Source organism: Dromiciops gliroides, chromosome 1, assembly GCF_019393635.1.
Source record: "Dromiciops gliroides isolate mDroGli1 chromosome 1, mDroGli1.pri, whole genome shotgun sequence".
NCBI lineage: Eukaryota > Metazoa > Chordata > Mammalia > Microbiotheria > Microbiotheriidae > Dromiciops > Dromiciops gliroides.
The window spans coordinates 97,810,544-97,826,880 of record NC_057861.1 but is presented as its reverse complement, the minus strand read 5'-3'; the positions used below and the strand labels follow the sequence as shown (position 1 = coordinate 97,826,880).

At 39.3% G+C, this 16,337-nt stretch overlaps 1 protein-coding gene across 1 annotated transcript in view; it reads right to left on the bottom strand.

Annotated features, from left to right (window-relative positions):
- Positions 1-16,337, bottom strand: part of TMEM71 (transmembrane protein 71) — a 139,631-nt gene that overhangs the window by 48,487 nt on the left and 74,807 nt on the right. The window contains exons 9-11 of the mRNA XM_043991642.1: positions 12,290-12,351; positions 12,130-12,190; positions 1,382-1,559 (exon numbers count right to left, since the gene is read on the bottom strand). Of these exons, the coding sequence (XP_043847577.1) occupies positions 1,382-1,559; positions 12,130-12,190; positions 12,290-12,351 (301 nt within the window). The remainder of the gene's footprint in view (positions 1-1,381; positions 1,560-12,129; positions 12,191-12,289; positions 12,352-16,337) is intronic.

Below are 16,337 nucleotides of genomic sequence, written 5' to 3'. Positions count from 1 at the left end.
TTCAGCTAATTATTCCCCCCATTGCTCCACATGCTTGGTAGTTCATCTTATACTATATTTGTATGTTCATCACTGAGCTAAGAATTCCCTTATTGCCTATATTCAGTAGACCTCACCCTCTTAACCACCTCTTATTTTAAAGTAAAACTGTGCAGTCATTTTGCATGGTTCAGTGAAAGGTGATGCAGTGAATAGAATGCTGCACTTGGAGTCAAGAAGACTAGAGTTCAAATCCTGCCTCATACTTACTAGCTGTGAGATCCTGGGCAAGTCACTTAACCTCAGTTTCTGCATCTGTAAAATGGAGATAATAGTAGTACCTACTTCACCAGGTTATTGTGAGGAGTGAATAAGATAAAATATTATATATATATTTGCACTTTGCAAACCTTAAAGTACTATAAAAATGCTAGCTAGCTAGCTATTAACCCAAGAGTCCTCACATCCCAATAGGGTTCAACAATCTCAATAGCTAGCAAAATCTGAGATTCTTCCCTTTTTCTAGCGGTCTTGCTAACAATGTCCTTCTTGTGTATGGGGATATAGGCAAGTCATTTCACTACTCTGTGACTGTGCTTATACATCTGAAAAGTGGGGGTCATAATACTGGCTAGATCAACCTTATGTGGTGGGTTTGAAAAAAGCTCTTTGCAATGTATAATGTGCCTTCAAAAACATGAGCTAGGAATATCATCCTCTTTAGCTTAGAGAGACAGTGGTGGACTGAGTGTTCTCTAAAGTCCTTTCCAGCTCTAATATTTTATGATTCCAAAGTCCTCTGATGATACTTAGATGGATTCATTATCATTTTCATAACCAATAAATGTTTCCTGAGTGAACTCATGAATTCATTTAACCAGTCTCGATGCAATTATGTCCATATAGAATTAGCAGAGTCTTTTTTTCTTAGCTGTGCAAAGGTAAAGCCCAGCTTAATCCTTGACCAAATGATCATTGCTTCCAAATGCATGCAATAGGGCTTGTATTAAGGATGCTTTACTGTGTAAAAAGAAGACATTACCCTTCCTAGTGCTGGCTGCAGCTGCAGTGAATAACATCCCCCAGACTGAAGCTAGGGAAACGTGGTTGTTTTCCTGTATCAGCATCAAAAGATTGAGAAAATGCCCTCTAGGCGTCCACAAATAACAGCTGTTTCAGAGCATGTGCATTGTTTCTATTGTAGGGGCTCCCTGTGGAATTTTAAGCAAAGCGGAAAACACCTTGGTTAGTACCCTGTCCACCTTCAGTTTGGGGTTGAAATATGTATAAACTGCCACTAAAAGTCCATTTATTCTCCCTACTGAACCCTGCCCTGGGTAAACTGAACCAGACTGGAGAAACAAAACCAGCCCTGTGCCCACCTGCCATCCAGGCTGCTCACCTTCTGGCCCTTTGTGGATTGGGAAGTGGAGCCAGCCAAGAAGAGATGGGAAAAGATAGAAAGCAAATTCTGGAGAGGCCACATGAGGACAAGGTCACATGGCAGTTGTTGCCAACCAACTTCAGGAGCAGCAATACTGCAGAGAGGAAAATTGACTTTGCCTGTCCAGTGGCAGGTCCTGTCCCCAGGCGAGAGAGAGAGAGAGAGAGAGAGAGAGAGAGAGAGAGAGAGAGAGAGAGAGAGAGAGAGAGAGAGAATTCAGTCTGTACATCTGCTCCCAAAAGCAAATGGTCATTCAGTGGGGAAGGAAGGGAGGAGGGGCAAGGGGCAATAACATTTATTAAAACAAGGGTTTAACAGAGGACAACATGGACTGCTTTTCCTGCCTGTTTTATGTTGAGAAGGTTCAGGATGTAGCATGCCAATGAATTGAAAAGGTTTGTGTTTCACACTTGAGCAAACCAAGAAAAAACCAATATGCCCACAATTGGTCCCAGGAACCCCTGAGGACAATTCCAGAGAGCTAGGGAAGAGCCCCACCCAGATAGACCAAATAGTTATTATCAGAGAAGGCTCCAGAAAGGCTGAGGCACTTGTGGGCAATCTCTGACTTTATTATAAATAATCCATTTCTTTTAAATTCCATTAACTTGTGTCCCCATGCTTGTCCCTCCCTGATCCTGATCCCCTCTCCCAGACTCCTTCTACCCCCAGGCATGGGATTCTAGAACCTGGAGCTGGAAGAAAACTTAGATTATTTATCCAGAGGTGGAGTCCACATCTAGATTTCAGAGCATCCAGGACCTTGGATGGGGAAAAATTACATCTTTATTTTCACTAACTTTTGATTTCCTCTTGTCATCTTATGTATTTTATTTTATGAATTAAAGAAACATTATTCTGAAAATGGGTCCCTGGGCTTTACTCATCTTCCAAAGGCATCTATGACATAGAAAAGGTTGAGAATCTCTGACTAATCTAAACTCCTCATTTTACAAAGAAGGAAACAGAGGCACAGAAGAGTGACTTTCCCAAGGTCAAATGGTTAGTACTCAATGAAGACAGGATTTCAGCCCTGGTCATCTGATTCCAAATCCAGCGCACTATACTACACATTTAATATAGACAGTAGTGTGTGTGTGTGTGTGTGTGTGTGTGTGTGTGTGTGTGTGTGTGTGTGTGTGTGTGGTAGAAATATTTTGACTGACTAGGGCTAATTTGACTGGAGGACTTAATCTCAGACTTTTGACTAACTGGCTACCTGACTGCCATTAATTTAATGTGGGCCATTTATAAAGTTCCACCACACTGCTCCACTCCCAAAATTGATAAGCTAAAGATTAAGAAGCCTCTTAACTAAATTATCAAAGCAGAGTTTATTTATGAGATACTATTTAAACATAAAAATACAGGGAAATAAAACGTACAACCTGACTGCGTTCAGAGTGTCTCCCCCTGCTGAGCCTGGAACTTTTTTTTTTTAATGAGGCAATTGGGGTTAAGTGACTTGCCCAGGGTCACACAGCTAGTAAATGTTAAGTGTCTGAGGTTGGATTTGAACTCAGGTACTCCTGACTCCAGGGCTGGTGGAGCCTGGAACTTTTTTAATACAATAAGGGCCTTAGCCGCCTCTTGCCTTAGGGTATGTTCCACTTTCCCTGCTCAGCTACTTTCTTCTAACTTTCCTCTTAATCTTCTGGCCTCCTTCCAGCATCTCTAGTCTCCGTTCCCTCCTTGTAGCCCCTTTCTGTCCATTCCTCTCCAACCTCTTAACCTTCCAGCCTCTCCCTTGCTCCTAGTCCTTTAGCCTTCCTCTTTGTCCTTCTCCGTTCCCTTAATCTTGTCAGCCTCCTCTCTGTTCTTCTAATCTTGTCAGTCTCCTCTCTGTTCTTGTCTGCCGGCCTCCATCCCTTCTTGCTCTTAGCTTTATCTCCTTTCCCCACCCCAGCCTTAGTGCTCCAGCCTTTCTGCTCTCTTAATCTCGTCAGTCCCACTTAATCTTTCCCACCAGTCTTGTCAGTCCCCCTCGCTGTCTAATTTCCAGGTCTATATATATCTTTCTTCTCTCCACTCAGATCTTGGGGCTTTTTGTGCCCCCCACACACACACACCAAGCTAATCTACCAGCCAGGGCTGCGGCTGGGGAGAGGGGACGGCTCAGGTGTCTCGTGAGCACCACACCCAGGGCTCTAGGGGCCGTGCCCCCTGCTGTGCGCCTGGGACCTCTGCGCCTGGACTAGCCCAGGATCTCTCGGATAGATCCCCTCAGGGCGGAGGGAACTGGTGCTCCCTCCCCCTAGCTGTCTGACCTGGTGTTTTGTACAGCCCATGGGGCTTTTTCACTCAGCTGAAGCAGAAGGGGAGGGGCACCAGCACCTCCCACACAGAAGAGACCCTGAGGGCCTAAGGCTTTCTAATCTCAGCCCAAAGGTAGGGTCCCCAAATCAAAATAAGTTTCCACAGTGTGTGTGTCTAATGGGGTGATGACCACACTCTTGAGAGTAGGAAGAGTAGATGGATCACATGAATTTGATATAAAAAAGCAGAGTCTCAGAGGGTACACAGTATGATCAAAGTGGTCATTCAGTCATGACTCTCCACCTTTCAGTACCTGGCTTTTTGCCTTTAGCTCATGTCAGGGTTCATCTCTTGCTTTCCTGAGCCCCTGCATCTCCTATTGACATCGACATACTAACCTAACCTTCATTCTCATTTGGGGTTTGCTGCCTTCATGGCCTAGCAGCCCCTTCCAGTGCCATGCCCTCATCTATTCACTACCCATCATTCCTACAATACCCATCAAAGCTTTGGACCCAGATGTTTACTCTTACACGACCTATCTTAGGGATGACAAAAAAGTTAGTAAAATTTACTGAGATCCCAAAGAATTAGAAACTGGTTGGTAATAGCATCATAGCTCTAGAGGTGAAAGGAACTTCATCAGCCAACTAGTCCAACCCTCTAATTTTTACAGATGAAAAACCTTGGGCCCAACCAAGGAGTTAAATAATTTGCCCAAGTTAATATAGGTAATACCAGAGATGTGATTTGAACCCAGATGTTCTGACTCCAGAGTTGCCACTATTCCACACTTATGGCTAAGCATTTCACCATCTCATTCTGAAAGGCATGAACATTTAGAATAAAAAGTTACCATGTATAAACATTGTACAAATAGGTATAGAGATTAACCATGGAAGATTTCAATAAGAATGCTTTTGTGTAGTCTCTTAAAGGCCAAAGAGTGGCCTTGAGTTGAGTTACCTAATTAGGGAATCAACCACTCTATTATCAACTTCTCCAATCTTAAATCTCCCCCCCTTTCGTCCTACTCTCCTGGATACTTAAAAGTCTGTTAACCAGTCTATTCACCTTTACATTCTCCTTGCTCTAGTCATAGATCGATCTGTCAGGCTAATGTTCCTTTTCACTCAGAGCTGACTGGGTCAGTCTCCTACGCAAAATGTTTCACTAGCTTCCCATCACTTACCCAATAAAACTGAAACTCCTTTGCCTTATTTTTGGCCATGCTTCATGCTATTTTCCTCTAGATATGCTATGTTCCAGTCAAACTAAACTACTTATCATCCTCATCATGCTTATCCTACACTTAGAATCCCATCCTCCCATTCCAACTCTGCTTATTGACATTCTATCCCAGTTCAGATTCCATGAAATTCATGAAGCCTCCCCTGATATCCCTACTCGGTACTTATCCTTTCCCTCTCTCAGTCCTCATATAGGACTTAGTTTAATGTACTTACTCATCTGCATCATGGTAATTTATGTATAACACCTCATCTGGGCTACTCCTCTCAACTCAACATTCACAAGTATATAGATGGACCACCAAAAGAAAAACCTCTTTCAGCTTTCAAGAATATACCCTGTGGTATAACCCTTCCTAATTTATGGCTCATGAGTCCCTACTAGTGTGTTTCCCACTAACATTTAGTCAGGAGACACATTTAGCTCTTAGCAATGGCATTTATTAACTAAGATTGCAAAGTAACAACAGTAGCTATAAAACATTCTCCCCATATATCTGGGGCACACTCTCCCACAAATCCAAAAAATATCCATGGCAAGAATGGGCTGGGGCAGCTAGGTGGCACAGTGGATAAAGTACTGGCATTGGATTCAGGAGGACCTGAGTTCAAATCTAGCCTCAGACACTTGACACTAGCTGTGTGACCCTGGGTAAGTCATTTAACCTTCATTTCCCTGCCAAAAAAAAAAAAAAAAAAAAGAACGTGCTAAAATTTTGAGCTCAATAGTATGGAAGTATATGTATAGGATACACATGTAGCAAAGGTAACTCACAACTTCTGGTTCTGTAGGGGCTAGAAGTCCTTTCTCTCTTCATAGTTTCCCCTCACAGCTTGTAGTCTCTCTGTAGGACAGTTTACTAAGCTGGGTCCATGGGGTCTATTGCTCATCTTTTCTGCCATTTCTCGCAGTTACTTCCTTCCTCAATTGACTGCCTTTATGTATCTACTTCAGTCTGAAGCAAGTCTCTGGTTCCTCAATAGTACTTGGAATTTTCTTGAACCAACACTCTTGAATTATTAGATAGAGTATCTCACACTGTATTGCTATATGACATATCCAATGAGGGGGAGTAGAAAGAAATCCCTTCCTTCCCCCATCCCTTGCAAGAGTCACCTCCAGAAAGTATTCCCAAACCCATACTCCCTCCAACTGAACTGCTGTTCACAGGACATAGCTATTTAAAGTCCCACAAAGGTATTGTCTAATTTTTGCTCACTCAGTGAGGTTGTTCTGGTTTGTTTCCATCAGAAAAAAATTCTTCACATATCAGAAAGGGATCAGAAAAGAGACAGGCCAATGACATAAATCCTTATAATTAGTTTAACAACTTGTTCCTTTGTCGGGAGAGGGCAGGGGTTGGTCAAAGACCAACACTCCTATACACATATTTGCTGCATCCTGCAAGTAGAATGTGAACTTTAGAGGGGCCACATTTATGTCATATTTCATACTTGATTCTCCTCTAATACCTAGAATGGTGCTTTGTACATAGTAGTCACTTTATGAATGTTGTTGAAGTTGAAGATTATAGAGAAAATATTTTCAATCCAAAATAGTCTTTTCATTGCCTCTTCTGGGTCCAATATTTTTCCTACTTTTCTCCTTCCTTCTCACAACTCAAGGTATGCAGAGGAAAGGTAATTTTTTTACATTATCCTAAGCTAAACATTAGGAAGATAAATCCCTGATTTAATTTTTAAAAAACACACAAACCATATAGCCAAATATAAATGAATTTTGGGATTATCCATACTGTTATTTCACTCCATTTGTGTAGAAAAACAAGAATTAATTTTAATTCTACTAATTTCTTAACATTCAGATCCCAGGAAGTCACTTTAGAAGTATTGGAATTATTTTCATTCTTTGGCAAATCTAGATTGGAGAAGGAAAGAAAAATGAAATCTACAATTAATTCCTCTTCAGAAATACAATACATGCCCCAATTGGGAGATGGTCAAAGAATATGAACAGTTTTCAGACAAATAAAATAAAGCTATCTATAGTCGTATGAAAAAATGCTCTAAATCACTATTGATTAGAGAAATGAAAACTAAAACAATTCTGAGGTATCACCTCACACATATCAGAGTGGCTAATATGACAAAAAAGCAAAATGTTGGATATTGGAAGGGATGTGGGAAAATTGGGATGCTGATTCACTGTTGGTGGAAACTGATCCAACCATTCTGGAGGGCAATTTGGAACTATGCCCAAAGGACTAGAATACCCTTTGATACAGCAGTACCACTGCTCAATTTATATCACAAAAACATCCAAAAAAGAGAAAAGGACTGATTTGTGCAAAAAAATTTGTAGCAGTTTTTTTTGTGGTGACTAAGAATTGGAAATCAAAGGGAGGCCTATCAATTGGGGAATGGCTAAACAAGCTGTGGTATATAATTATAATGGAATAAAGCTATAAGGAATAACAAGCAGGATGATATCAGAAAAACCTGAAAAGACTTACATGAACTGGTGAAATGTGAAGTAAACAGAACCAGGAGAACATGATACACAGTAACGGCAATACTGTTTGATGAACTGTGAATGCCTTAGCAATTCTCAGCAATATAATGATTCAAGACAATCTCAAAAGACTAATGATGAAGCATATCTGCCTCCAGAGAAAGAACTGATATTGACTGAACACAGACTGAAGCATGCTGTTTTCCACTTTCTTTCTTTCATTTTTTAAATTTTATTCGATTCTTATACAAAATGGCAAAAATGGAAATGTTTTACATAATTGTACATGTTTAATAATTGTACATCTATAACCTATATCTGATTGTTACTGACTTTTTATACAAATAGGTAAGAGTTCAAATGATCTTTTTAGCTATCTTCCTGCCTTCTCTAGCAGGGGCCGTTTAACATACACACAGGTTCAACCAATCCCAAGATTCTGGGACAAATACAATCTATAGGTTGGAGAGAGAAAAAGACTCCAGAATCAATAGTCCAGTGGGTCAGCATCACAAGCCTTACTTGTGATCAAGTTCTGGCTTTGTAGCTCGATTCTAGTAACTTCATTCTTAATTTGTTCCTTGTGATTGTGTCTGTCTTATACCTTAGTTCTAATATAGGGTCTCCATCTTGCCCATCCCCATGACTAAGTGTCTTGCTTAGTCCACATGTTACCACAATAAAGTAAGGAAGGCAATTGAATCATGGGGCAGGCAGGAAGCAGCTACTGCTAACAGCCCTAAATAGGACACCAGCATCTCTTTTCCCTCTAAGGTGTCCAGGATGTAGTTGATATGGAGAGATGGTGTGGGCATCTGTGCTGGTTTTAGCCCAGCCCTTATAGTCTGGCTCTGCAGATGAAAATTTTGGAAGTCAGGAAAGCCAATTAAGACTTTGGGAAGTAAAATAGTATAGCTAAAGACTGGTTATTTGAGCAGTTCTGCAGTTAAGTTAAAGGCTTCTGCTTTGTTTCTGAGTTTGCATTCCCTTATTTTGTGTGTCTCTGGGAAAGGTTTTGTTTGTTGGGCTGTATCTAAACCAGCTAGAGGTCTTAGGCACAGCAGATACCAGTGATGATCCTGTATGTAGCAACTGCATCCTTAATAACAGCTTCTGAGCCTTCCCATCTTCCCTCAGGCATGCCTGAGTCTTTGTGTCAGAAGCAATGGGATTCTTCTGGTACAACACCATTACTGGTATTCCAGTATCTCTTAGACTAACATCTTGTCTTGCACTCCTCTCTACCTCATTCTTCCAAGAAATCGAGTCCTGCCTCCTTAACACCAGTTTCCATGGCTAGACCTCAAACTACCCATTGCCAGACTTCTCTAATGCAAACCACCTGGCTTCTTGGAACTCTGCCTATGCCCACTGCCAGATCATCTGATGCTATTTGCTAATGGGATTTTTCCTACTATTGAGCATCCCTGATTTCACTTACTTGCCTGTCAGACTCCCTCCTATGGCTGACTGCTGAGATTGTTCCTGAACTCTTAGCCAGTCTAATGGGTTTGCCTAACTTCAAAGTTATAGTTAGTTATTGAGGGAATTAATAAATGAACAAATAGAATCTAGCTCATTCCACCAATGATTGAGTCTTGATTCTTACACCCAACTCTTGGCTCTCAGAGTGAACAAAACCCTGTTGGGAAAGTTCATTAAATAGTTATCAAAGCCAAGAATCCTGTGACATTACATTAAATACACATAGTTAACACTGAATGGATCCCCAGGTTAATTTTCTTTTATAATATTAATAGGTGGGGGCAGCTAGGTGGCATAGTGGATAAAGCACCGGCCCTGGATTCAGGAAGACCTGAGTTCAAATCCAGCCTTAGACACTTAACACTAGCTGTGTGACCCTGGGCAAGTCACTTAACCCTCATTGCCCTGATATATATATATATATATATATATATATATATATATATATATATATATATATATATATATATATATATATATATATATATATATGAGCATGCACCATGAACCCTCAAAAGGTACCTTCTCACCTCTTTTTTAAACTCCCTTTTTTTACATTATCTTCCCCCATTAGAATATAAACTCCTTGAGGGCAGGGGCTGTTTTTCTTTTTACTTTTATTTGTAATCCCAGCACTTAATATAGTACTTGCTACATATTAAGTGCTTAATAAATGCTTATTTCCTGCTCATCATCCACCCTCTCCATGCCTTTGTACTGTCTATTCCCTAAATCTGATATGTTTTCCTTCCTGATTTCTTCCTCTTAGTTTCCTTGGCTCTGTTTAAGATTCATCCCAAGACCTGCCTTCTGCAAGAGACCTTCCCCAGTTTCCTTGGCTGTTAGTGCCTTCCCATCTGAGATTTCCATATATTTTGTTTATATCTTATAAATACCTAGTAATTTACATGTCTCCTACATTAAAACATGTACTCCTTAATGGAAAGGATAGCCATCTTTGCCTTTCTTTGTATCCCCAGTGCTTAATTATAGTGCCTAGCACATAGTACACATTTAATAAATGCCATTGACTGACTGACTTGCCCATAGTTAATACAACTACTAAGTGTAAGAGACAAGGCTTGAACACAAGTCTTTTTGAGGATCATTGACTAAATTTGGTGATTTAAAGATAACTGAATTTGTTCAGATAGAGTTCAACACTTTATGTACCTATTTTTGATGCTTAGGTTTATACTTATAAGAAATAAAATGCATCTACAATCTGTTTGAAATTCTATGACTATCTCTAGTTCTCTCTTCTTATACTGATACTTCAATGATTCATAATGTTATAGTGTATATCATCTACTAGAGAAAAACCAGGGCTAAGAGTCAGGAACATTTCAGTTAGAATTCTGCCTCAGATATTTACTATATGACTTAGGACAAGTCACACAACTTCTTTGTGATTCAGGGTCCTCATCTACAAAATTCAAGAACAGAATTCAATGTGGCCTCTAAAGTCCTTTTCAACTGAGTTTTATAATCTGGTGACTTTATGGTCCCAGACTAGGTTGTGTTTTGGAGTTGCTATTGCCAAAAAAAAAAAATTAGTCACCCTGTGGCCAACTGGTTGTTAAGCCTCTTTGAACTTAGGCTGGTCTTTGAAAAATAAATAGTCTATTACCAAGCCCATACTCTAAACTTTTCCAGCTTGGTAGAGCCTGCCAGAGCTTGTATTCTACTGGCACAGCCTTCCAAAAACCATGAAAGTCAACAATACAGGCGAAATGTTAAATGAGTCTGAAATGCCAGAGAAAAACACCACTTGTAACCAGATTTTACTACATTAGAGGAATAGCAATGTGCCTGTTGTTTAATCAGCTCTAAGGCACAGACCTTGTAACTTGGGGTATCAGTGAAATCACATAACACACAAGACCACAAGTGTTTAAGCCATGAACCAGGCAACAGGCATTTTTTTTTAAGTGAGGCAATTGGGGTTAAGTGACTTGCCCAGGGTCACACAGCTAGTAAGTATTAAATGTCTGAGGCTGGATTTGAACTCAGGTACTCCTGACTCCAGGGCCGGTGCTCTATCCACTTCGCCATCTAGCTGCCCCGCAACAGGCATTTCTTACTATGCTGCAGGCAATCCATTCAGTGGTAGGATTACAAAGATGCAGTAGCAGTCATTGTCCTCAAGCACCTAAACCAGACATTTTCTTTTTTAACATACACTTTGAAAATTACATATATGTATTTGCATATACATATATGCATATATATAATTTTCTCCCAATTACATGTTAAAACTTTTTTAATATTTGAGGTTTTTTTAAGTTTTAAGTTCCAAATTCTATCCCTCCCACACTCCTTTCCTCCCTCATCTCTGAAATGGTGAGCAATCAGATATAGATTATACATGTGCAGTCATGCAAAACATTTACATATTAGTCATTTTGTACAAGAAGCCTTGAATAAAAGAAATAGAATGAAAGAAAGGAAGAGAAAAATAGCATGCTTCATTCCGTATTCAAAACGACATTAGTTCTGTCTCTGGAGGTGGATAGTATCCTTATTCCTTTGGGATTGTCTTGGATCATTGTATTGCTGCTAGAATAGCTAAGTTATCCACAGTTCTTCATCTAACAATATTGCTGTTACTGTGTACAAGGTTCTCCTGGTTCTGTTCACTTCAAATTGCATCAGTTCATGTAAGTTTTTCCATGCTTTTCTGATATCATCCTACTTGTCATTTTTATAGCACAATAATATTCCACCATAATCATATATCATAGCTTGTTTAGCCATTCCCCAATTGATGGGCATCCCTTCAATTTCCAATTCTCAGCCACCACAAAAGAGCTGCAATAAATATTATTGTATAAATAAGTCTGTGTCTCTCCCCCCCACTGTCATTTTTAATGTCTTTGGGATTTAGACCTATCAGTAGTATTGCTGGACTGAAGGTATGTACAGTTTCATAGCCTTTTGGGCAAAGTTCCAAATTGCTCTCCAGAATAAAAAAAACAGGCATTTTCAAGCCTTTAGTCAGATGCTGGACCCTTCTGTCTTTGAGAAATGCTTCCTTTATGGGTTTTGATATGAGATTTCGGAAGCAGACTTACAGCCTTCTTAGAGCATAACAATGTCAAGCCTAGCTATTCAGGAGGGAACTTGAACCAAGTCTCTTCACTGCTACTCATCACCTAAACAAGCATTAACTTTGCTTCCCAGCTATCAGATTTAGGTGAACTCAATCTGAACTGTGAGAAAAAAATTCATGCAACACTTACCATGCTTGGTCAGCAGTTTTGAAAGAGCTGGCAGGGCTGAGAAGCAGTGACTTGACAAGATCTTGGGTAAGAAAGAGACATTATTTGGAAAGTTTAATTATGACCAAAATCTGATTATATCAAAAAGAACAAGCCAGCTCTTAGGAACAGAGGTACTTACAAATTATGATGAACATCAGTGCAAATGTCAAAAGAGCAGTGAATAATCCTCCCAGAGAGCATCTTAAAAAACAACAACATTTCTCATATTTAGCAAGATAATGGGATGATTTCCACTGGACACAAAACATTCATCTAGCACCTGGTGGTAAACTTTAAAAGAGATAACTTATGAGATGATTAAGAAATCAGTAATTTAAAGCTCATAAAAACAATTAAGACTAAATTGTTCTAAATGTGTCAAGCTAGTCTGATTTCAAAAACTAGGTGGAGGGGGCAGCTAGGTGGTGCAGTGGATAAAGCACCGGTCCTGGATTCAGGAGAACCTGAGCTCAAATCCAGCATTAGACACTTGACACTTACTAGCTGTGTGACCCTGGGCAAGTCACTTAACCCTCAATGCCCTGACAAAATAAAATAAAAAACATAAACTAGGTGGTACAGTGGATAGAATGCCAGACTTGGTGTTAGGTACACCTGAGTTCTAACCTTGCCTCAGATATTTACTAGCTCTGTAATCCTGGGCAAATCGCTTATTCTCTCTTAGCCTCAGTTTCCTTTTCTGTAACACGTTAGGATTGGATATTATTACCTTTAAGTTCCTTTCCAGCTCTAAATCTCTGATCCTATAAAAGGACTAAATTATAGGACATATTAAGACCCAGCTAGGTAATGAAGTGGATAGAGCAGTGGACCAGAATTCAGGAAGACCTGAATTCAAATTCTGACTCAGATATTCACTAGCTGTGTGACTCTGGACAAGTCCCTTAATCTCTGCCTGCCTCAGTTTCCTCATCTGTAAAGTAGGGATAATAACAGAGCCTACTTCCCAGGGTCATTGTGGGGATAAAATGAAATAATATTTTAAGCACTTTATAAACCATAAAGCACTTTTTAAATGTTAAATGTATTATGATAACTAAAATGCATAAAATACATATAGAAAGAAACTAAAGGAATTCATTATGGCTAATTAGAGGCCTTAAATACTTAAATGCTTAATGAAAAGATAAAAAACATGTAATTATTGGTATATGAAATAGTTTTATCTAACTCCTGCTTCCAATAATTTGTGTTCTCTTAATTTGGTTAGTGCTCAATTCCCTTTGAAATCTTTCATTATCAATTTACTTTGTATGATACACACTAATTCCAAATGTGAGAACTTAAAGGTCAATATAATAAAGAAAGTTAAGATGTTGAAATACATTCACTGATAAACATGGTCATAGGATTTAAAAGGAACCTTTGAGATCATTTAGACCACAGGTGTCAAATATATGGTCTACAGGCCGCATGTGTCTCACCCACAATGCTCCCAAACGTGGCCCAAACAAGGTTAAAATGTATTTTGGAAATATTTAACAAAATAAATAAAAATACAATATATCTGTATAAAATACATAATGAATACAATGTAATATTTAAATGAAGATAATGTAATATTTCAAAACTAAGTTGACTCAAAATCTTATAAAAATAAATGTTGAAAAATATCTTTACATGTAACTGGGAAAAAATACTTTTAAGATTGAAAAAAAAGGGGGCAGCTAGGTGGCACAGTGGATAAAGCACTGGGCCTGAATTCAGGAGTTCCTGAGTTCAAATCTGGCCTCAGACACTTGACACTTACTAGCTGTGTGACCCTGGGCAAGTCACTTAACCCCCATTGTCCTGCAAAAAAATAAAAAAGAAAAAAGAAAGATTGAAAAAAAAAAGGAAAAAAACTAAGTCGATATATAACCCATAAGGATCCTTATCTACAGTTTAGTGACCTCTGTTTCTAGTAAAGTTTGACACACTAATCTACTCCAACAACCTCATTTATGAAGGTGGAAACTGAAGAAAAGATATATTAAATAATGTACTCAAATTAATTTAGGTAAAAAAGAGAAGAGACATTTGATCGTAACCTTTTCTTTTATCCCCTTTTTGCAGAATAAAAACTGGGACTGTGAATGATTAAGTGAGTTAGCCAGTGTCACACATCTAAAAAAGTGTCTGAAGCAGGATTTGAACCCAGATTGTGTTGACTCTCAGTCCAGTGCTCTATATATGACAACACACTGCCTCTCAGGGGTAGACCTTTTTTCTAGTTGATCTCATATATTCTTAGAAAAGTGTTTGGGATATTAAGCATTCAGTCATTCATCCATTCATTCATTCATTTGACAAGTAGCTGTAATATGGTGAGCACTAAGGAGGCACAAAGAAAGACATAGTGTCTGCCCACCTCTACTCCACCCAAAAAGGATATATGATTGCACGTCTAATTAATTAATGCATTAATAAATGAAATAGGAATTCAGTAAATGAGATCACTGTGATCTAGGATAGTCCAGAAAGACTTAGCAAGAGAGACGTACTTGAGCTATATTGCAAAGAATAGATAGAATTTAGAAGAGCCGGGGGCGGGGGGGGGGGGAATGAATGGCATTCTAAATAGAGATAAAAACATCAAAAAAATCTTAAAAATGAAAATAACCACATTTAGAGAACAGAGAGAAGACTGGACTCACTAGATTATAGGGTTTGTACTGGAGAGTTACAGAAGATAAGGTAAGCTTCAAAAGATGAGACCAGATTTTTAAAAGTCTTGAATACCAGATAGAAGAATTTTCACTTTATCTTATATGCACTGGGGAGCCATGGTGATGGTTAGTCCTTTCCTCATGATTTGTGTTCTTTGCTAGTGAATGACAGTGAGAACCCAGTATGAGGGAATGACTTGCCTATGGCCCTGATTAATCCCCTACTTCCAAAATTATAGGAAAACACTGTTGTTATAGAAGTGGTAAGCACCAGCTTAGGAGGTGTGAACTTGAAATCTATGACCTGAATCAGCCTCTGACTCATTTGTAGATCAATTAATCACCTATCAAGCCCTCATTCCTTCAATGGTACATGCACCAGGATCCGCAAAATGGATTGCAGTGCTGGACAAAACAGAGCAATGGGCATTTGGTACCAGTGGTAGATGACAACCTGAAGAAGCTGCCAGGGGGAGGGTAAGGGAACTATGTACAAGCATAGCCTGTATCACTGGGTTGCCCTCCTTCTTCTTCCCGATCAACCACTCAGTTCAAAGAAAGGCTTGACTTTGTTTGTGATGAACTTGGGAAGGGAGTAGAATCAAGAGGTGAGATTATATTGTGAACTTACAAAACAACCTGAAAAACATAAAAGGGTTATTCTACGCCCTCTTTTTTTTAGTGAGATTGGCTGAAAGGCTTAGTTAGGGAATTGTTAGCAAAGGTGAACCTGGATGAATGAATGAATGAATGAATTAATAAATATAAATAAATGAATGAAAAAGGCTTTTATTCAGCACTCATTATGACCCAAGTACAGTGTTAAGAGCTATAAAGAGAAAAATAAAAGCATGATTAATTCTCATCCTTAAAAGATATTGTATTTAGGGGCAACTAGGTGGCACAGTGGATAAAGCACCAGCCCTGGAGTCAGGAGGACCTGAGTTCAAATCCAGACTCAGACACTTGACACTTACTAGCTGTGTGACCCTGGGCAAGTCACTTAACCCCAATTGCCTCACAAAAAAAGAAAAGATATTGTATTCCAATGGGAGAAACAATAAACAAAGGAGAATAGTAGCTAGGCGGGGGCAGTTGGGCCTGGAGAAAGTTTTAAGGATGGTTAGTGGGAAGCTGGAGATTAGTTTGACATGCCTCATTCAGGAGCAATGCAGGAGTTGATTTGATCATCGTTCATAGTTCCAGAACTATGGAGAAGAAGAAGGGAGGACAGAAGAAGAACAGGGTTGTGTAATGAGTAAAATCTAATATGTGTGTCCTTACCTGCCCCTCCCCCCGCCCCATGTGTGTGTGTGTGTGTGTGTGTGTGTGTGTGTGTGTGTGTGTGTGAAATTAGCTAGTATTTACTTATAAATTAGAAACTTCAGCAACAGTGTTTGGGCCTTAAGCATTTATTAAAGTATATTAGAAGTTAGTAAAGATAGAACACGTGAGGGCAGCTAGGTGGCACAGTGGATAAAGCACCAGCCTTGGATCAGAGGACCTGAGTTCAAATCT